Here is a 24,293-nt window from a genome sequence, read left to right as displayed (position 1 = left end):
ACTGGAAAATGCATTTATTGACTTTATCAATTCTAAAAATTCTGAATTCTACTCAGACGGAATTAATAAGTTACCAACACGTTGGGAGAAATGTATTGAGAGTATGGGAAATTATTTTGATTAAAGAACATTGCTTTAAAGTAACTAGTTTCTTTTTTTTTGTTTAATACCAAAATCCTGCATTATTTTCCGGACAACCCAATACTAAACCCAGCATTATGTCTTCTTTGTGTAAAAATATTATGAAACCTGTTCATGGAGAAAAGTCATTATCTTTAATCGCATAATATTAGGTCTGAAAACATAATCACACATGTAGTTTTTGTACATATTTATAACCTTACTTGTTGCTTATTGGGAAATCGTGAGATGCCGTCTGGTGTGATGTACGTTTCAGAAAAACATTTTCTTTATCGTGCCAACGTTTCGATCTTTATTGAGATCATCTTCGGGGCCTTATGTTGTCTGCATTTCAACGAAAAGCTTCTCTGATTGATAGCCGATGCGAGTTTATTCTCATTGTTGGCGATGTCCTTCAGAATATTTTTTGCTTCGTGTCCATATGTAGTTGAAATTTGTTCATCCCATTTTCTTCGTTCTTCTCGTGTAGAAATGTGTGGTGATTAGTGACCATTAGTCGATGATTATTCGGAAATCTTGAGATGCGGTCTGATGTGATGTAGGCTTCAGAAAAAACTTATTTGTTGCGTTGTGCCCGACATGGTCGACATAAGGATTAAAAAGAAAGCAAGGTGATATTCAAGTCATATGAATTTAAGTTAGGATACTTCCTTGGAGTAGGCCTGTATTAGAATATAGAAAAAACGGAAATGTATTCCACTTACTGAGAAGTAAAATTGCTTGATAATTTTAATAAGTAAAAGGTAAGATAATATTGATCTTAAAAATAGTTCTTCATTGTGCCAAAATTTATAGAAAGCCTACACAACTTCAAAGAATGTGCTGGCACAGTATTTTCGAAGTCGAAAGAAAATATTAATGGGACGTATTACCTGATGAAAAACCGATGGATTGTATTACATTTAAGCGTTATTTGTAAGCGATTAACGATGATATGGTTTGTGTCAGGTGTGTGTGTGTGTGTGTGTGCGTATGTTTTCCTAGTGAAAGTAACCCTAAATCCGAAGAGTTTATTTAAATATCTCCATTAATAATATCACATGTACTATGCCGATTCAAAAATTATTAAAAAAAAAAAAGGCAATATGAAGTTGTATAACCAAACTCAACTTCAAAACACAAAAGAAGACTTCAGCACTTGAATGAAAACAAAAATTAATTGTCCAGAAAAATAAAAATGGCATTCATTATTTCGTACTTTGCCGGCGACCATTGAACACTTGAGCACCATGCCCTGCAGCAAAAGAATGCCTGTTGGACGCTCTTGCACTCCAGTAGCAGAGCAGGGGTTCACAGTCTGAGGTGGTGTCTGACTGCTTGAAAAAGAAGGACTGTTTATGACGGTGAATCGCCGCAGCTACTCCGCCATTCTGCCATGCTTTCAGAATTTGTGTACGTGTGTGTTTGTTTGTTTGTGTGGGTAAGAAAGTGTTCAAAAATCAGATTTTTAGGCGAGAATTATCATGAAACAGGAAAACTAGATATCAAGAAAACTAAGTTGAAGAAAATTTAAAAAAAATATCTAGGAGCTTTTTTAAAAATGCGATTGATATTTAAACCTTCTTAATGTAAAGAAAGACAAAAACTGTTATTGTGATGTAGTATTCAATTTTTTCTAAGGAAAAATGTTTGTGTAATCAATAATCGAATAGAATAGGCCGACGTACTCAAAGCTTTTCTGACAATTTAAAATTTTATTATAATTTAGCGAGGTCAATTAGGTTTACCTTATGGAGGCTCATTATTTCTCCATCCGGTGAGTAACATGGAATTCGGAGCTGAAAATATATTAAGTATTCAAGTGAGATGGATGAGCTCTGAAGGGACGTAAAGGCACTAATGTAGGCCAGAGAGGACAAACATTAATACTGTTAACTTTGTGACTCGTCAATATTTAATTTTGTCTGAGGTCGGCCTTAGGCAGCAGAAATGCGACAATTTCTCACGGATCACGTCACTTCCCGTGTCCGCTAAGTGCATCACCTCAATTTTCAACCAGCTGCTTCACCGAGCACGGTTTTACGGAACGGAATCATTGCTAGGTGACAATTGAACGTTATGTTATTGCTGTTATTCATGCATCAGATTTGTAATACTATTAAAGATGCTGTACAATTTGAGCAATTTAGGTAAACAAAAGTAACATAAAAAATGTGTTGTTTTCTTATATACAAACAAGGTAGTATTTAAACATCAAATGCAATTGCTATAATTATAAACGATGTTTTTTTATATTTCGACCTCAACAGTTAATCTTATGATTCTTCCTTCTTGAAGGTGGGATAATAGGTTATCTCAAAAAACCACAACCAGTTTTTATCCACAATGTTTCGGATTTATTTTAATCCTTCCTCAGGTGAGTTAACGCCTGTACACAGAACAAATATTTTTTTTTTACATTTCTATATCAACATGGTTATCATTGTTTCTTCACTAATTACAATGGTTAAAAAAGTGGTCGTCAGTCATTAATATTTTATAACAATTTATTTTAAATAAGAGCCAGTGGTACTTATTCAGACTAAAAACAAACGTTTTAATATTTTGAACCTGACTAGACTCTTATCACAACCTCTCATGTGACGTTCGACCTCTTATCAATATCTCATCACAGACCAACGAATCAACATTAAAAATACCACTCAACAGTTAAAATTGCATTTTTCTTATAAATCTATTTTTAAACAACAAATTTTATTTATTTTTTAACAATATTTTAACAATTATTATCACAACTATTACAGATTTTAAGTTTCCTCCAGAGTTTAAAATTGACTAGAATATTTTTATATATTGTTTAACAAATTAAAATAGCAATCACTTATCATATCACAGTCTTGACGGTNATATATATTTGTTCTGTGTACAGGCGTTAACTCACCTTAGGAAGGATTAAAATAAATCCGAAACGTTGTGGATTAAACTGGTTGTGGTTTTTTGAGATGACCTATTATTCCACCATCAAGAAGGAAGAATCATAAGTATAATTATAAATGTATATCAACATGGCAACATTGTAAAAAGAATTAATATGAATATGTTTTGTATGCTATAGTGCTTTCATAAAAACCTTTGATGGCAAGAATTAATATGAATATGTTTTGTATGCTATAGTGCTTTCATAAAAACCTTTGATGGCAGATCTCGTTGTTATATTAGTACAAGTACTATAATTTTGTACAAGATGTTACTTAAAAATATTATAAACAGCTAGGTGAAAATCGGTGAACATTTTGAGTATCTAAATAGACTAAAATCCTTAAGAGGACCCGCCATTTACGTGTGTACATAGATGGGAACTTGCTTTTTGTGTCGCTGGGCTACCACTGGGGCTTTTTCCATATCGTCCTCTACTCTGGGATGGTATAAAAGGATTGCGACTAAGCAATCCATGTGGACCTATAAGATTTCCTCGTCTCTGCGTGTAGTAAGGATGCCCGCTTTTTCGCTGGGTCGGGAGAGGATCTTCCATTTCCCCATTTATTCAAAATTTTGTAATTACTTGGGAAGATTTAGCAATTCGTTTTTTTGTACCTTTTGGGCGAATTACCGGAAGACGGAAGTTTTTAAATGTTTACTGCGTTTTTGTTGAAGCTGTGGATTCTTTGTCTGTTGAACTTACAACGCATGCAAAGTTAGTAGTAAGATGAGTATGCCACATTAAAATGTGGAAGAACAGGAAAAAAGTTAAATAAAAAAGTTTATAAAAATGAAAGTTTATTACACTAATTATAACTCCACATTGAAATAATTAACTTTGTTTGCTAACCTTAAAAGATTTCGTTTAATTAATTTTCTATTTATTCTGAAAGACTATTTACCCTAAGACCGGTGCTATTCTCCTTATTCATCGATGACTTGCATGAGGTACTCGAGTTTGGTTGTGAGATATAATAATGAAAATGTTATTGCACACAAATGATATCGTATTAATTAGTGACAACCCGGCCGCATTACATCACATCAAGATCCTAGAGGCTTAGTGTGACTTATGTAATTTGAACCTAAACCTTTCAAAATGAAAAGTGGTTATATTCAAGAAAGGACTTCGGTTTTCATCGGACAAATGGTTTATAAAGGGAATAGCATAGAAGTCTGTAACAGCTGTAAATATGTAGGAATTAAATTCGTCGAAATTGTCTATGGGAAAGCACTTGAAAGAAAAAGCAACCTCAACCAAAACAGGATTAATTCAATATGGGGTGCTCTTTTGTGGTAAGTCTTAGTTCCCTGGTGAGGGTGTTCAGCGTAGCATCCCGACCTGTTTTGACTTTGGCATGTGAAATCTGGGGGTTATCTGCAGTACGAAGAAGTTGAAAAGGTGTTCATATGTTTTATTAAAAAAATCTCTCCCCTCGAGTCAATGCCAAATTATACGCTTTCTATACAAATTCCTATACATATTTACGCTTGAGCACCACATGAAATATTTTTGCATGATTTTAACCCTGCAAGATTCACGTCTAACAAAAATTACTGCTATTAAGAACATTGAACTGGGAGGTGCATGACTTGACCACTGGAATTTTAAAGCTCGGTTTCTGTGATGTGGTTTCTCCTTTTCATGGGAGAACATAAATGACTGGACAGACTTTTCAAAGAAACTTCTGGATAAAGTTAGAGTGGCCAACAGGAAAGGCTGTTTAAATAAAGCGCGAGCATCGAGGCACTATTCACATTACAAAGCGTTGGATTCTCTGATTTTTATAAATATTGCGAAATTTTCCCGTCAAGCATGGCAATACCGACATGAATTGATAAGCGAATTTAAAATGGTGTCTTTCATAATTAATCAGCTTTTCCAGTTAAATTCGCTTATTAATCAATAATAACAATAAAATAAGAATTGAATAAGAAACAGACAACCTCCGACAGACGGTCTTTTTTCTTTTCATGTTGTAAAATATGATTTAAATTTTGTTTCCGAAAGTACTTTCTGTATTCTTGTTCTATAAAAGTACATATAAATGGTTCATCTTCAAATTATGTTTCCAGTTTGACAAGTTGATAATTTGTTATTAAAATGTATAAGTAAAGTATTTTCTTCTTTTACTCAGAAAACCAGTCCTCGTTTAAGTAGAAAAACAATTCAAAATGCTTCGTTTTTCTTTTAATGTGAAATAACAATAAAAAAAACTATTTTAAAGCAAAAAGGAAAACGGCATTGAATGAACGTTCAGACACTTCGGCCATGAGCCATGAAAGCAAGTTAAGCCATAATTTACATATTAATAACTAATTAAAAACTTCACGATATACTAAATAAGCTAGATATTTTGAGATAGCAAAGTTAATATTTTGTTGTGATAAAATTTAAAACTAAAAATAACCAAAATTACAATAATGTGTTTTTGTAACACGATAAATTGAGGGCTCATGTGTAAGGTAGTTTTAAAATAGTTTATAACTGATATTGTTGTTTAATAATGAAACCTATATAACAACCCCTTCATACGTGGCTTTCACTGGGATGTGGTGTACTTATAGGCGAAAATGGTTGAGCGTACGAGCGAGTCTAAGACGGAAAATCGAGTAACTCTCAGTTCTGCCCAAGTACTCTAGGTTAATGTTTGTAGTATGAAAGGAAGGAGTAGGGATAATACTGAAACTCCGGTGAGGACCCCTATGTCTGAATGTATTTATAGGTGCAAATGTGTGTGTGAGTATGGTGAATATATTCTTTGGCGGAATATAGAGTACCCCATGTACATATCAATTTGGGTAGGTTAGCATGTATGAATGACAGACGGACGAGTAACATTAAATCCACGGCGGCTACCCAACTGTTATTTGTATTTTTGGCTTGATAAATTCTACTCTATATGATGTATTTATTAGCGTGAATGATGGTAGGAAGTCGAGGTTATGAAAACAGTGTCAGTTTCCCAGCTGTAATTTTGTAAATATAAATAAAGTATATTTTATATAAATTTTATGGGTTAGGCTACTTTTTTGCAACAACACGAATGTATAAACGTAGTCGAATATATGATGTTGAATTAGAAACATATTGCCACGTTTGGAAAGGTTGAATATACATGCCAGCACTTGTATTAGTAATAAGTAAAAAACGGGAGATGGAAAATATGTGAGGTACAGGCAAAGGCATTGGCAAATTTTGTCCCACAATTTCAATTTTCTTGTAGGGGGGTTGGTTATTTTGTTTACTTCATAAAATATCGACTCACAGGGTCTTGGGTTTTAATTAAACGTAAAGTGATAACAAAAAATATATATACAACATTAAAAACTAAGCAATAGGTTTTGTCAGAGGACAACTTGTACGTTTTATTGGCAGCTATACTCAACGACAATAAATCTGAGAGAGAAAATTCTCGTCACATTAAGAAATACTGTGTTATTAATCACAAAATGAAAACAATAAAATAAATTTTATAAAACAAAAGGGAAAATACCGTTGTCTTATGTCGGAAAATCATCAAGGCGTACACCAAAGAAATCTACAGATGATGTCATGAGAACTCGACTAGACATGTGTCACTTGGTGTTAAGTAAAATCCAAAACAAATGTTGACCCTTCAAAAGATAAGTGTTTCAAAAATGTACTTTTTGTTTTTGAATACAACTAAATTCAATCGGCGATTTTTTTTATCTTTCCGCTTCCTTAATTTCTCTAATTGCGCCGATATCTTATTCGCCCTTTTCCCATTGTTATTGTAAAAAAAATCATGCTTCCAATAATTTACCATTTAAAATATTTATAATTTTTTATTGCTGTTATAATGAAGGCAAGGCATAACAACCCGGTAAATTGATTGAAAATTGTTAATAAGGGTAATTAAATTTTATAATTATAATCAAATTATACTCTTTTGGCGTTAAAAAATTCAGATTTTTTAAAATACACTATTTTCAATAAGTATATGATATCACACATTCAGAGATTTTCATCTGAACCGGCACAGTCACTTACTGGATCTGTCTCCACTCGCGGGTTTCTTCAGTTTTTCAAACGCATTTGGGGATTGCGCCATCTTCAATTAGGACCTGTCCGTAACTTTGTCCAAAGTAGGGCTTATATGTTGTTGGGCTCTTCTCTAGTCGCGTCAGGGGGCGTAGTCATGCTGCTTATTTGTCGATCGTATCACTTGTCGGTTATTACTTGTGCTTTGTCAGTTGGTAGGTTTTTGTTGGGTTGTTTTCTTTTGAACGTATTCGTTGTTTTGTTGTGTGGTGTTTTTGTGTTTTTCCTATTTGATGTATTTTATGGTTTTTATTGGTGTGAAAGGAATGTATGAATGTACGTTTGTTTGTACATTTATAAGTTTTCCATCTTTAAGGGTTATTTGTTTGTACACCTCTAGATTTTCCAGTACGTTAAGTTTTCGTCTTCTTTGAGAGTCGTATGCGATATACTACATTGTAAGATACGCAACGCTCAGTCCTATAAAAAACGTGTAGGAACGTTAAGATTAGTGTGTGGTGATTAGTGACCGTTAATCGATACTTATTCAGAAATCGTGAGATGCGGTCTGGTGTGATGTAGGTTTCAGAAAAACATTTTCTTTATCGTGCCAACGTTTCGATCTTTATTGAGATCATCTTCAGGGCTTGGGATTTACAAACATTGTTTACATATAACAATTACATTTTGGATGTGGAAAAGTGAATTTATACAATATATATATATTTTTTTTATTCAATCAAAGTATTTCTACGAACTCAAAGTGTTTGTTTCTGTGTAAGTGTGCCATTCTTGCGTGTCGTGTTGAGAGTGCCAGAGATATTTTGCAGTTTTATGTTTAATACGTTGGGTTTTGAAGGGGTGGGGAAGGAAGTCCTTATAGAAAAGACATTTTTGTATAAGGCGTCGGCTTATTTGAGGTGAAAGGAAGGTTAAGATTAGTTAACACTTGAAGTCATATTGTTTCTATCGTGTCTGGTTCGTGGCTATGGTGTATTAATTGTGTGGCGTAATTTGATTTCCCGTCGTTGTCTCTGAAGGATCTAAGGTAAGATTCACACTAGAGCGATAAGATATATATATCTTTAGGTCGTATGCGATATACGATAACTACATTGTAAGATACGCAACGCTCAGTCCTATAAAAATCGTGTAGGAACGTTAAGATTAGTGTGTGGTGATTAGTGACCGTTAATCGATACTTATTCAGAAATCGTGAGATGCGGTCTGGTGTGATGTAGGTTTCAGAAAAACATTTTCTTTATCGTGCCAACGTTTCGATCTTTATTGAGATCATCGTCAGGGCTTGGGATTTACAAACATGGTTTACATTTAACAAATACATTTAGGATGTGGAAAATTGAATTTATACAATATATATATTTTTTTTTAAATATTCAATCAAAGTATTTCTACTCACTCAAAGTGTTTGTCTTCTGTGTAATTATGCCATTCTTGCGTGTCGTGATGAGAGTGCCAGTGAGATTGTGATGTTTTATATTTATATACGTTGGATTTTGAAGGGGTGGGGAAGGAAGTCGGTATAGAAAAGACATTTTTGTATAAGGCGTCGGCTTCTTTGAGGTGAAAGGAAGGTTAAGATTAGTTAACACTTGCGACATGTGTCATAAGATACGTATATCAAGAGAACGGTCTGCTTGTCTCTTCTTTCTACAATATAAGATTTGCTTTAGGTTTTATGGTTTTATTTAATATAGCTTGTCTATTCTTGCGAAATCTTTCAAATAAATGTAAAACCGAAATCAATTTTACTCAAAGCATTGGCGAAGTTAAGAAGCGAAGGAACCAGACCTTTCAAGGCTCGTATCGTTATTACCTGTGGACAATACGGGTATTGTAAATTACTTCATGTAAAAAGAAACATTTTATTGGCTTTTTCTTTTGAATATAAAACAACTTTTGCTTCATCGCCTCTCGATGCTATATTTGCAAATTTCCCGCTTGGGAATTTTAATTGGATTATCGAAACTAATTTTCACCGAGTGTGTAAAACCGAACATTTTGACATTTTACAGAGCCAAACGACAAATTGCTCTAAACCGATTGCTTGTTGGTCGATGAGCTGCTGAACCCCCGTTTTAGTCTCGTTCTGGCCATTTTGCCTGACTGCGTGGTCGGCAATAAATCGATTTGAAAGAGATGTTCATCGCGGATAAAGGATCTAATAAATCCGGAGACAAACTAACTTGAGGAAAGGGGCGTCACCAGATAAAACAAAAAACGCAAAAAAAGAGAAAGAAAAAGCCGTCTACTCGGAGAAAATGAGTCCACCGTAATTGCAAAGATATAATTCTAATCTGGGGCACCGATCCTTTCCTCCGAGTTCCACAGATGGTCGGAGGTAAAAGGGAAAAAAAACGAGAACATAATCCCCCCTTCTCACTGAGTACATTAATTATCGGGTTGGGATTTTTTTAATTCCCAGTTCCAAACCGCGAGCTTTTAAAGCTGGGCAAATTGGGCTGTCCGAAATTTAAAAGATCGTTTTGCACAACAAATTTCTCGCTTGAGCTACCTAATGTAAAACGTAATATTTTCTCTATTATTATTATTATTATTATTACATGTACAATTACAAAAGTTAAAATTAGCCAGTTTACAAAAATAAAGTTCAAAATTTCAATTGTAAATTAAGTTCTAATGACATACATGTAGGAAAATTCGATAAGTTAGTGGCTATTGAAATTGTACTGGAAATTATTTATGAATTTTATTGATTAAAAGCAACAAAAATAAAACTTAACCATACAATTTGAACAAAATAAAATGATTTGGACACAACGCACACGATAAATGTCTATCCTTTTAACAACCAAATCTCAACTCCTACCCGCCTGCCGCTGCCGCTTAGCGCACCTCAGGTCTCTTCCGACATACATATATACCACTTAAAAAAAGAGGACTTGGTACGCCTTTATATGTTTCCTACAAAAATAAGAATGTACATTGTAAATATTATTTGTTGCTATGATTAAAATTCCATAAATTGAATGGATTTTCTCAATTTTTGGCACGTAATTGATAATCAAGTGTGTATTGCCTTTTTAATGGTTGACCTTTGCAATGTCAAATGAAATTACTTTTTAAAAATTAATTCACGGTTCTGTTCTTACATTAGAGCGTTTAATTTGTGAATTTTATCATCCAGAAATGATAAATCACTCACTCTCTCTCTCTCTCTCTCTCTCTCTCTCTCTCTCTCTTTCTCTCTCTTCCTCCATAAAGACACTCGGGTGAATGTTGTTCTGGAAGCACATTTTCATCAACAACCCATCACAGATGGAGGACCTCGAATTATTATTAAACAAAAACAACTATACAAAAATATAGACCAGTGAACCTCTTTCAGAAGATAAAAAAACGCCATCTTAGAACATTAATGAGCAAACATGGAATGTCCCATGAGGAACCAAAACCCATGGAACGAACCTTTTTGCTGTGCGTCTCCATATGAAATTTCGCCCATCTTAAGATATGATTAATTCACTACTTTCGTGGTCCGCTTGACCAATTAATACATTACAATTAATTAAGGTTTTTAGTCGAGATGAAAAAAAGTTAATGGCACGAGAGGGATTCGAACCGACGACCTTCGGCTAGATACGCCGCTGCTCTACCACCTGAACTATCGTGACCTCGATCCACTCGGACATCAACTCCCCATCTCAACCCCACCTTATGAGTTTTCCCTCCTTTTCCCATTTTTCAAATGTTTGGGGTAGCCGAAGGTCGTGGGTTCGAATCCCTCTCGTGCCATTAACTTTTTTTCATCTCGACTAAAAACCTTAATTAATTGTTAAGATATGATGTCAACTCTCACCTCATTTGTAAAGAGAACTCGTCCCCAATCTGCCAATATTTGCTTGCGAATTGAATCCTGGCCATTTTCTGAGCTGTGGTAAGAAGAGGTCCACCAGCCATGTTCGGGGTTATTCTCCCTGTGCCTTCTTCTTATAGTCCTGGAGGAAACGAAATATTTCAGACTGGTATTATCAGATTTCTTATCTCATTCTGTAATGCTGAGGATTAGAGAGAGCCGGACGAATCTGTCTCTTCCGTCTGTATACGTAGGTCGACCCTGTCTAGTGTGTAACCCTGTTTTTCTGAAGTGCCGAATAACTCTTCCTGTTGTTGATTGATTTACACCCAGTCTCCTGGCAACTTCGCCCTGGCTGTATCCTTCCTCTGATAATGTTATGACCCTAACACTGCCATACTCTACTTAAATGCCTGATTGGAGCTACTGAAAACTGTATAAGAACAAGAATAATATCAAATGAAATCAACGAAGGAAAAAGATTAACTAAAAGCGATCTTCATGCGTAGCAGAATGGAACGGCATAATGCTACCTTTTGGTCAAATGGAATTAAACAGTACAAAAGTAAACAAAATGTGCGAAGCATTATTTACTGTTTATTTTGACTACATCGCTCTTAATTACCTGTAACTAATGTAGAAAGATAATGGAGTTAATTTTAAACTGAATAAATTGAGTAGTGCGTTTAAATTGGCCATCAGTGTATTTATAAATTAATGAGAACGATGTCTGCTCAGAACGCTCGACGTGGGTGAATCTCGAGGACTGCCAGCAATTTATTGTAACGTACAAAAGTTTGAATTGCCGGTGGACTGCGAGAGGGGATAGGCTCAACTCTGTACAGATTGGAGCCAAAAATCTCTTAGATGTAGATTGTTTCAATCTCACAACTCCGGTCGCAAAAGTCAGATTTGTCAATATCACTCGGATGTAGTTGACGAGATATACAAAAGGCAATTTGATACGCAACCACTCCACTGTTCCCAAATCGCTCCATCATCAAGCTAACCACGGAAGATACTCATCCGATATCTTATTTGCAGTATTGGACTTGGAAACCGAACCATAAAAACATTTTTGAACAGCGTAAAAATATATAAAGAATAATTAAGGGAATGAAACATCTTTAACGAACTATGATATACTCAAAAAAAGGGTGCGTGATAAATGACTAGACTCCCAAACGGAAATAACTGAAAACATCATTACATTAGCGTCTCTAATAAAAGGAAAAGTGGTGCAAAAGAAATACAATCTTAAAATAGTTGATAGTCAAGATAAAAACACATATAGTGCATTTTAGTTTAATTGAGACGTTCGAATTAAATGAATATAAAATTATTCTTTCAATCTGAAGTCTCGGTTGAGATGAAAAAGTCACTCTCAGGAGCGGGATTCGATCCCAGATCCTTCAATACGTCGCTGTTTTCAGCACTTCAGCTATCCTGACTTCGATCCACTCGGAGACCAAATCCTCATCTCTACAACCTTTAGAATTTCGAATAACGCTGGTTGTAAATTTTCAGGTTAAATATGAAGTTATAACGATAAATTAAACTTTGTAGGTGTTTTTCTGAAACCTACATCACACAAGACCGCATCAGTCACGATTTCTGAATAATCATTATTTAAAAAATATACACTTTTTTATCGCACTTGATGGACAGTGCACTTGCTGCTCTTACTACAAATACCGTCTTTATATCATGTGGTGTGTCGCATTAAATGTGATCCAAGGCAATTACCACATGTGCACGTGTTTCAACCCAAAATTATTCATCTTATTGTCATCAACATACGAGTCGTGTAGTCTGTTAGAATGTTTTCTTTGCTTAGGTTTAAGTACAAAACTGTTGTGGGAAAATTATATTGGGCAAATTTTACACCGCTTACGGTACCGATGTAGACATTTGTACCACTTCTTGAAGTCGAAATCATCTGCCTCTTGACTTAAAACGCGAAATTTACCTGTCAGTTATTAAATGAATTATGGATGTGAGATGCGGTCCTCGGCGAATAAATCGCAAGTCAAGAGAGTGCAAAATCAATGTTGAGACTAATCACAGGAGCCTTGATACTGAGAAACTCCACCGTGTATGCCCACCTATACATCCGACTGGTAGCTGATGTAGACTCAATTGCCTCTACCAGCCTGAAAGTCATCGCGATTTCCCGTCAAACTTTCTTCTTACTGAATATGACGTTTCTGCTGGGCGCCTGAATAAAAGAAATCAGGGTACAAGAGGGGTAGAATATAAACTTGTTCATCACTCTATCTCGTCCTGAATTATTATTACAATATATAAGAAAAAATAGAGCCAATATGTTATATTTATATACGTATTTATTAAATGCACTAATTTCGTGGACCGCTTGACCAATAAATATATTACAATTAATTAAGGTTTTTAGTGGAGATAAAAAAGTCAATGGCACGAGCGGGATTCGAACCCACGATCTTCGGCTAGATACGCCGCTGCTCTACCACTTGAGCTATCGTGACTTCGATCCACTCCGACACCAACTTCCCATCTCAACCCCACCTTTTGAATTTTCACTCCTTAATCCAATCCGATTACACGACATTTGAAAAATGGCAAAAAGGAGGGAAAATTCAAAAGGTGGGGTTGAGATGGGAAGTTAGTGTCCGAGTGGATCGAGGTCACGATAGCTGAACTGGTAGAGCAGCGGCGTATCTAGCCGAAGATCGTGGGTTCGAATCCCGCTCGTGCCATTGACTTTTTTATCTCAACTAAAAACCTTAATTAATTGTAATACATATTTATGTTTTTACAATTCTACCAGATAGTACAATTCTAGAGAATGACAAATCTACTCAATTGTTATTTATTTATATTTATTGAATATTGATTTATTTTTATATTTTCTTAAAACTTTCTTACTGTGGATGCACGTACGTTGGCGGTAGCCAGCACTGGGTGAAGGAGGACGTGTTGAAGATAGAGACAACAGGTGGTCGGTGATGGGGCGGTGCAAATTCATTTACAGATGTTATGTTGAGCGCTACGGTATTTTTTGGAAATGATAAATACCGAAACCAAAAAAAAGAAAAAGGAAAGAAGAACCGGAAAAAAGAGAAAAGGAAGTACATATACGGTTCCCATGTTGAACCTCAACCGACCGATATACTGCTTCTTGCTTACTCTTTTTATATGATGAAATCGCCCTTCCACCCACGGTATGGGAAGTAACTTTATTATCTTCTTTTTCTATAGCAAGCTTCTTGTTTATTCAGCAATTATTCATTAACACAATTAATTATATTTAGGGTTTACATTATGATGAAAAAAGAGAAAAACATACAAGTAACTTATTCTATGCAGAACTAAATTTACATTTTTTTACATTAACACTTAATAACTAAAGTATGTATTATCATGCCTGAAAAAGAATTATAAAAAGATGAACTAAAGACATTATTATTAGTTATTATTATTTAGTTCACTTAGATAACAACTTAGATAAGCAAGGGCAGATTGGTTTTAAATGGCTTCTGGGATGTAAGTAAATAGAAAAAATGAATGAAACTAAATATCACGCTCTAACCTATACCGGGTTAGTTATTTGGTCCGTTTTCACCCGGAAACTGCAAACGTTCACCAACTGACATATCAACCAACACCCAACATCTAAAACTGAACATATATTTAACAAAGCCAATGATTGTTTTAGGTTTAGTGATAAGTTTTTGTTTTCTTAAATAATTATATACGCTTTACGAAATGGAAAATTGATGTCACAAGCGGGACTTGAACACCACGATCCTGGATCATCGGAGCTACTATGACTTCCATCATCCATACAACAAATTTCTCATTTCAAATTTGGGTTTGGTTTCATTTTTTACTGCATTAAGTAAAAAATCTTAACAAATTATATCTATATGATTTCATGTTAGAGTTGTTTCATATAGTAATGTCAATATATTAAATTATTGTTATTTTTATCGTTAAATTATTAAATCATATTGTTTGACTTAATAATACGCTTGTAAATCAGAAAGATGACAAAAATCTTACTTTTTCTAAAAATTTAGAATAGTAATACATAATACATTAGTTTAGTTATTCTTTGTAATATAATATTACAAGCCATCTCCCATGTTTTCATATTTTCATAACGCGTTTGGAACAGCTTGTTAAAGGAGATGTTTAATGTTTCTGATATTACATTATATTAAGGTCTTTGTAAATGTACGCAATATTTTAACACAGTTTGTTATATAGTTAAAAAAAGGTTACAAAGGAAGATTCCTCATGTTTACAACCATTCTGATAGTAGTGGAGAAATAAATTACGTAGTTCTACAATGATGTGGTATTTTATTTAGAAGCTAAATGCTAGATCGATGGTCTTCCCACTTGGGTCGCAATGTCTTATGTCATTAAGGTTCTTTAGCGTGCGCACCTAGCCTTCCGGCATTATCACTCGTTTAGATTCTCAAGTTAGGAGCGACTCACCTCCGCGCGCGGAAAATCTGTTTCTTCCACGAGGTTCGGGGTAGAAGCCCACACATCCACAGACTAATCGATCGACATGCTGACTTCTCCCGTTTGCCCCTTCTGAAGGGGTGGGTTAACTTTGTGCACTTAACCAGTGCTGCACGTAATGGGAACCGACAAAAGTGGCCGAAATGTATCAGCCAAGTAAGCACTCCCTAGAAGAGACAACTCTATCTCCCTGCGTGTAGGGGCTCCGCTAGCATGGAAACCTCCGTATCCGCTCCGGCCGCGGTTTCGATTTAAGTGGAATCTCTAACCACCCTCTAGGGGATGTGTGGTGTGCCATGCCTACGTTAAAGGCAACCCAAGGGTCAGCCACCGACAAGCACCCGCCCCCGTCCACCATTCCTTACGCATTCGCGGGACGCCGGCAGCGTAGTCATAGCTCCTCGTTGGCTATACGCTCTCGGCTAATCCGATCCATCCGTGTCCCACGAGGTCGGGAGGTAACTCGGAGGTCATGAGCAAGTACAACGGTCCACGGCCACGAATGAGACACAGCCTCTTCTCTAGGTACCCGCCAGGGGTCTCACCACTAAGCCATGGCGAGTCTTTACCCATGCAGCTGGGCGTGAACATTGGAACGAAAAACCCTGCCCCGCAGTACAGATGGTTTATGCACTCTCCCTCGTCCGCATATATATTCCAAATATATTTAGACAGGATCTGGTACCTTAACCCACGTGTGCCTCTGCTCCGGCACCCGACGTTCGCGGCCAGGTCTCAAGCCAGCATTTCGACGGACTAGGTAGGCGTAGTCTCAGCGTCCTCGCACGCTATACGCTTCCATCCAAATTCAAGCAGAGGTTGCTTAAGGTGACTATGCGCGCCGGGAAACACGTGACAGCTTGTGCTTTAAAGAGTTCGTCACGCTAGATAGATATAGCATAGCGATTCGTAATCTTTTGACGAAGTTGGCCTCACATCATCTGCCTCTTTGAGACGACCCGACGAGACGACAATCCGCCACTATTAATTCAGGAGAATATGGTGCAGCAACCGCCTAGAAGAGAACACCAATTGATATACTGTTACTGATAAGTGGCGTTTCTGTCTGTATAGTGATAACAGGTGCCGAAATGTCTACCGAGAGGATGCGTACAATGCCCTTGTTCGTGCTCCCTTCAGTACAGTTTGAAGGAGGTGTAATGGTCGGGGCTGGGAATCACACTGGAGGAGAAACTGAACTCCGTATTGTTGAAGATGAACTCACCGCAATCCGTTATGTCCAAGAAAAAATCGAGTAATACATCCCTCCAATCCAGGGATCTCATTGGCAGGGCTTTTCGATTGGATGATAATGCCAGACCTCATAGAAGCTGAGTGGTCCAACAGTGTTCAGAAAACCTGAGAATTTCCCATCTGCCGCCATTATCTACAGATCACAATCCCATTGAATACATGTGCGTACATGGGAAGCAGAGAAGGCTTTTCGATCACTGTCCGCAGCCAGTTGCGGACTGAGTGCAGCCTTGCAACATTTATGGAGTGAAATTCCTTAAGGAATTAGTCAAAACCGTATTAACAGTATGCCCAAAAGGTGCCCAGAGGTTTAAGCTAATAGAGGCCATTATACACGGTATTAATTATTTAAAAAATTATTGTGACCAATAAACAAAATTAGGAATTAAAACCTTTTATTATTTTGTTTTTGAAAATCCCTTAATTGAAATTTCCATCAGTAAGAAACATTACAATTTATAATAAATTTTAAGGCAATTTATAATAAAAATAAAAAAATGCTAGGGAAAATAAATATGTACTGCAAAATTGGCAAGGTCGCTATTAATTGCTAGCAGTTTAGAAAGAACTAAAACTTTGAGTGTGTGATTTTAAAGTGCCTGTAAACATATTAGCCAAATGTACTCGAGAAACTAAATTTCATAGAAACCGGTTGTGAAAAATCAGAAAGCAAATATGAATCAAGGTTTTCGTGGGATTTGAAGTAGGGTCTACAAGATCCACAACCGGCCTTAAATCACAGGCACAATGCATGCTCTCGTTCATGTCAACGAGGATGCTGCAAGAGCGAGACCTGATTGATGTTATCACGACATTACACCAGAATCCTTTTCTCACCTCTCCGATTCTCATCCGTATCTATAAATTTTTTGAAAGCTTGTCAACGCGAGATCATATTTTACGTGGAATTAATATCCTGCGCCACCCTTTTGTATAGGAAACCCGTTGAAAGAAGATACGGTTTTGTTAAAAGGATGTTTTTCATATTAAAACCAAAAGATGATTTCAGTCGAAATTCAATCTATACTTGTATTAAAAAGTTATAAAAGAAAGTTTTGTTTTGTTTTTTGTTTGGAAGCAAATATGTTCTGTTGAAGTTAAAATATAAAACAAGGAAAACATACTGGATAAATTATAAAAGCCTAACATGTTGTTAATTGGAATCTATTGTTAGATTGTTTCCTACATTATAGAAATAATTAATTAATGTTTTATATGATTAAATAAATTTAGGTATGAGGAAATGAAACAAATATCTTTACGATATCAGCACGAGAAGGTACATTATTAAAATTAATTAACGTAAATTGAACTATGTTGCAAATTAATATATCCAAACAAATGAAATTGAAACAACTCTTTCAGAAAATATAGAAAAAGAAAGAACTTATAAAAACAGGTTTCACCTAATTGAAAATTCCTCGCTTAACCCTATACTACATATTTCTTACGAAAAGGACAATTTTATCCAAATATTTCTTGTAGTGATACATATTTAAAAGACTCAAATTCAACAAATCATCCCGTAATATAAAATTGGTTTAATATGTACGAATTAAAGTGTCAAGAGAATAAGTGAGTGACTGAGAGATAGATAGATATAGGTAGAGATAGATAAATAGATAGATAGTTACAGATAGATAGATAGATAGAGAGAGAGAGAGAAAGAGAGAGAGAGGTAGATAGATAGATAGAGAAAGAGGGAGATAGATAGATAGAGAGAGAGAGAGAGAGAGAGAGAGAGAAAGAGGGAGAGAGAGAGATAGAGAGAGAGATAGAGAGATAGAGAGAGAGAAAGAGGGAGAGAGAGAGAGTGAGAGAGATAGAGAGAGAGTGAGAAAGAGGGAGAGAGAGAAAGAGAGAGAGAAAGAGAGAGAAAAAGAGAATGAGAGAGAGAGAGAAACAGAGAAAGAGAGAGATAGATAGATAGATAGAGAGAGATAGAGAGAGGGTGAGAGAGAGGGAGAAAGGCAGAGAGAGAGAAAGAGAATGAGAGAGAGAGAGTAAGAAAGAGAGAGAGGTAGATAGATAGATAGATAGATAGATAGATAGATAGATAGATAGATAGATAGATAGATAGATAGATAGATAGATAGATAGATAGATAGATAGAGAGAGAGAGAGAGAGAGAGAGAGAGAGAGAGAGAGAGAGTGAGAGGGAAAGAGTAATAAAAGTTAACTACAAAAGACAATTCTTTGACAATAATTCTTGACTGGATTAAATACAAGAAGTCAATTTCTGTAAATTGGTTCTATAGTTTCTTGATTCAATATAAAAAATTGATTAAAGGTGAAATGAACTTGGAAAGGTGGTGAATTTCGAAAATGATGGTCCAGTTCTTATTGATAAAGCAGGCCATGGTGGAAAATAATATATAAATTGTCTTTGTGTGGTGAGAGGGTAGGAACATTGAAAAAACTGTGTAGTTCGAACTAATCTGTAAATTACAGGTGAGATCTAGCTAATAATAAATTATAGAGGGCAATAGTTTATGTTTGAGAAGCTTCGAGTATAATAGTAATTATTTACTTGTGGATACATTAAACTTTTGGTGTTTTTCTTGTTATCATCTGTAGCACTTGCATAAAATATTTCATCTCAACCAAGACTTTAGATGAAAAGTATAATTAATTGATATAATTAATAAGGTCAATTATGACTGCTAAAGATATAAGGATTAATATAATAAAACATAAGATTTTGTTTCAATCTTAAAAAATGTAAATATTGAACATATTAATCTTCCTCGTCACATCCACAAAAATATTTCGTGAGATGAATTTCTCTCATAGAGGAATAAATGGGGCTCTGAAGATAGAAGTGCATTAATACCTGTTCAAAATTACTCATTTTATTTTTAAACAAATTTTAAGTTGTGAGATTTCCACGTGAGTGCTGCGAGTTGATAAACCAGCTGGTCGTTGACCATTATTTCATTACATAGGTCATCTTTCCTGCTCTTTGCTTCTCGCCATATTTAGTGTTCAACGAGTGATATTATTATGAGAATTGGCTACTCTAAACAGCAATAATAGATAAAATAAAATGACCAAAACCGACCAAGCTTGTTTTATTCCATAAATTATAGTGTGGCCTACATTCTCTTATGGCCAGAACCAGTTCTGTACGTTTTTGCGATGAATCAGCTTATCAAACATCTGAGATGGACGTCCGTATTCACAGGCAGATAAATACAGTTTTAATCACCTCACATTAGCCGTAGTTTTTATAGATCTTTAAGAACTAAACTATGTTTAAAACTTGGTATTTCTCCTGTTGTTACTCTATTGAGCTGCCGCGTAGTAATTTGTCAGTAAGTCTAGAAAAATTATTTCATGAGTGAGGACCTAAGATTGAGAGAGTTTAGAGGCGTAATGGAGGAGATATTATCCTTCTGCCCTATTTCATCTTGTGCATGCCGGGTTTTCCAAGTCAATAAGTCCTTTCAAAAACCGATTATTTTTAGTTTCTTCTCTCCTTAACCCATTGCTATGGCTCCCTTGTTTCAGGATCAACTCGGTCCGTTTTTTTCCCGGCGGTAAAGGCCCGGTACCCGCCGCGGGCTGCTTCACCGAGAGCAATATCCGGGCCAGAGTATAATTGGGAGGAGAGTCCGAATCAATAAGGACGCAGGAGGCTGGCCTGGAATAAAGCACATAAGTATATTTACAGAGGGCCCTGACTAGAATAAACAAGTTTGTTTTCTCCGCCCAACCCCTGAGAATCACTGTTAGAGTGTAGGCTCCACCTAAACAACACTCCGACAACAATGGTTCTCACCCTTCGCAACATCTAAGCCTTTTCTGTTATCCCGATACTAATTGCATACACTGTACTTTCAGTTATGTTTCGATTTCTGGTATTCTGGCTTACTGACCCACCTATCTTTATAATGTCACAATTGAAGGTCCGAAAACATAAGCAAACATCATTTTCACTCTAATACTGATATTTGACATACTGTCTCACTTTATGCTAATATTGTCGTTGCTTAAACATTTTTATGTAAAATTATGTTGAATTAATTAAATACAACAATTATCAATTGTAAATACGTTTTATATAAGTGGGAAGTTTATGGGCCGACAAACAGCTGAGGTCATCGCTGGCCCTCTGCGTGTTTCCCTTCTTTTTCTTTTCTTTCGCGCATATTTTGTTTTAAACTGCAGCCATTTGAGCGTCTCGATCTGGTTACTGACTGTCTGATTTTAGGTATATACTACGTTGATATTCTAGAATGCTTTTGTCTCGTTTGTACCTCAGGTTGTCAAATACAGAATAAAAACAAAACATACAATACATATATGTAACCAAAGTACTCGATATTCCTCGGGGCGGGGTTATAAGCAACCCCTTCCTTTCATGCTAATAAATTACATTCATTCCAAAAAATTAACATAAAGTCAAACACAGACACAAACCAAACACATAAAACTATGTACATTTAAAAATCCCTATAGCCCTGAGGTACCGGAACAGCGATCTGTGTCCGCTGCCGTGCCTCAAGACTACGGACAGGTCCGATGATATGCCAAAATATTGTCTATAGACAAAATACTTTTTAATACCAAAATCATTGAATAATCATCAATATAATTGAAAAAATGTTCCAGCCATATTTTTAATGATAATGACCAATTGTTGTCAATTAAAATGAAAAACAACATATTCCGGTTTATATTAATGACAGTGTAATTGTGGAGTAGCTATGTGCAAGGATATTGCAATTAATTGATTTGGACATTATTTGAATGATTGCAGATAAAGCCACGAAAAACGCACAGGAAGGAAGGGGGAAAAGTACGTGTTGGGGGAAGGACGGATCTTTATTGACCCTGCAAACTTCCGTACCCGTTTCAAGAGGTACAATTAAATTTTGTTGTGTTCTTTTTTTCTCTTTTAAATAGGTGGCAACTATGTATTATACTTAAGAGGTTTTGGGGAAAAGAAAGGGGAGATTGATAATACTTTAAAGTAAAAATTAAATATTTACAATTTATTTACACTAAGAAAAAAGTAAAAGAAATTTCCTCAATTATCCTAAATAAATCATAATCAAACCTACTGGCCAGGATTGTACACAAAAAAAAATAATAAAAAATAAATAAATAAAAAAAATAAAAATATAAATAAATAAATAAAAAATAAAAATAAAAAAACGAGAAGGTACTTGGTGGGATGACGACTCGCTTTGGTTTTACAAAAAAAATTAAAATAAAATAAAAGACGAAACGAAAAGGTACTTGGTGGGTTGATGACTCGCTTCTCCAAGCAATCGAAATAAGTGGTGTTGAGCTGGAGATTCCTGCTGGGTTCCACGCCGACGAAGTTTTTTCAAAATGCCTTTAAAGCAGGATAACGATGACGTAGTCCGTAAGGTCGGTGATGTGAGGACAAGGTGTTGAATAGAAGAAATCGATGGGGAATGTCCAAAGAAAATCGATATTAGGTTCGATAATCGATTCGGTAAACGGTGCGTCTTGTGCTGACTCAGGCAAGCGAGAGTCTAATTTTGTGAAAATTGTGCAAAGGCCGAAGATACCGGCGTAATCGCTTGCCAAAATAAAAACAATAGGACCCTCAGCCATTTAAACAGGGCCTCCCGAGACGAACGTTGGTCAGCCGAAAACAACAAGAAATGGAGATTCTTCGGCGTAAACAGTACGTTTTACATGAAAAAACTTTTGGATCAAAATACGCAACAGGTCCCCAGTTAATTTTCAATAATAATTCAAATATTTGAAGTAGGCAACTATTTATAAAAAGATTTTTCCAACAACAATACCTAATTATGTACTGAGCAAATACATATTTAAAAAGTAATTTTTAAATTATTACTACTATAAAAACTCAATTTATGTATCCGAAATGCACAATCACGCTCCTGACATGAAATATTAATTACAATAACATACTAACATAATTATTTATTATTAATTAATTAAATTATTCGGAGGTCCGAAGTCGTCGTAATGTACAATGTGCGGCAAGTGCCTTTAATCAGTTCTCTAGGAATAGAAATGACGATAGTTTGTATAAATCATGTTTTCTTTCATCACTAACATATATGAAATAGCAAATGATTAAAATTTCCCTTTAGAGGATATAATGTCTGTCCGATAGCAGGAGCTTTCATCAAATTATATATAGTATTATTTATTTTTGTAAAGTACATTAAATAAACTTGAGTTAAAAAATTGTAAAGCCGTGATCAATATTTTCATATCGATTTTAAAAATTTACTGTTTTTTATGTTTATAAATTAAATTTTACCGTTCCAAATTTTCATCTGGTCAATCATAAAGCAAGGCATTAAATAAATTATGATCACCCCGCATAAGAATGGATATTTTGATTCCTGGATCTGATGAAAAAGCATGAGAATTTTCTTAGGCAAAGAATCGACAGATTTATATACACGGAAAAGATTTTTACCCGCGATGCTCTTTGTAGCCGTAGTTAAGTAGATGGAAAAAAAACAACCAGTCTGCAACTCTTTGATCCTTTAATTTTCCCCCCCGACGAATGGGGAGGAAAATGGCCAGAGAGATTGAACATCAAAGATAAGTGAGTCGGCCAACCATCCTTTCGATAGAATTCCTATCGGAAATTCTCTTTATTTTTCATTGTTACCTTGTTACCATTAGAAAAACGTAGAGCATCATAACAGGCAACCAGTGGAGAATTTTTTTAATGGACTTGACTTTAAATGGAATTCAAAGTTTTCTATTATTCACAGAAAGACACACAAAATAATAGCTTTTTATACTAAAATAAACGAAACCTTGAGAATATCATAAAAACGGTAAAGAAATATAACGTAAAACATGGAAAAAAATATTTAGCCCAATTATTGACGTTCATGAAATGTTCAAATTTATAGACAATAATACCTATTTAATAATTTGAGATAAAAATAAATTAATAATGGATGAAAAAATTATTTAATTTTCTTGCGTTAGTTCATACTAACTTCTGTCATGTTAACAAATATTTCACGATATGACAGATATTGAATGTTAGTCGAAAACCACAGTTATAACGTTTGTAAAATTTATACTGTAACAATTATTTGTGATGACCGTGGTAGCAAATAGCCAGCGTGATAGACTCCCGGCTCTTAGAACCGCGGTGGTGGGTTCGATTCCCACCGTCGTCCCGGCCCTTTCTTCACGCTATCCGGCCACCATTAATACAGTGCATCATCAAATGCACTCACGTCTGCCTTCGATATGGCAATATACTACACGCATGTAACCCTAAACGTACCTAGCTGAACAAGCGACATCTGAACAGAAATCGTAAATTTTTATAATTATTGCATAAATAGCCCATTTGTACATATCAAAAATATTGTTATTTATAATAATTATAGATTTTATACATTATAGAAGTTAAATGTTTGTCTACTAGTTGATTTGTTGTGTATGGTATGAACTTAAACATTCTTATTGTTTTAATTATTGATCTGATGTATAGGTTTCTGAGTTATATAACCTCAAAACATATACACTATACGTATGTCTATATAGGCTACGTATATAGAAATATGTGCATAATTGAGCCTATCACTTCTGGCAGTCTACCGGTAACTCCAGCTTTTGTAATTCACAACAAATTACA

The 24,293-nt window shown here is 35.2% G+C and overlaps 2 protein-coding genes across 3 annotated transcripts in view; one reads left to right on the top strand and one right to left on the bottom strand.

Moving 5' to 3' along the window:
* Window positions 1-24,293, bottom strand: part of LOC106673973 (neuroligin-4, Y-linked-like) — a 777,726-nt gene that overhangs the window by 222,957 nt on the left and 530,476 nt on the right. The window lies entirely within an intron of this gene.
* Window positions 1-24,293, top strand: part of LOC112126612 — a 312,439-nt gene that overhangs the window by 109,703 nt on the left and 178,443 nt on the right. The window contains exon 2 of the mRNA XM_024225971.1: window positions 21,432-21,533. Within this exon, the coding sequence (XP_024081739.1) occupies window positions 21,432-21,533 (102 nt within the window). The remainder of the gene's footprint in view (window positions 1-21,431; window positions 21,534-24,293) is intronic.

This window comes from Cimex lectularius, unplaced genomic scaffold (genome assembly GCF_000648675.2).
Source record: "Cimex lectularius strain Harlan isolate CLEC.00 unplaced genomic scaffold, Clec_2.1 scaffold63, whole genome shotgun sequence".
Taxonomy (NCBI): domain Eukaryota; kingdom Metazoa; phylum Arthropoda; class Insecta; order Hemiptera; family Cimicidae; genus Cimex; species Cimex lectularius.
The sequence above is the reverse complement of the archived record's forward strand: the minus strand, read 5'-3'. Positions and strand labels throughout refer to the sequence as shown.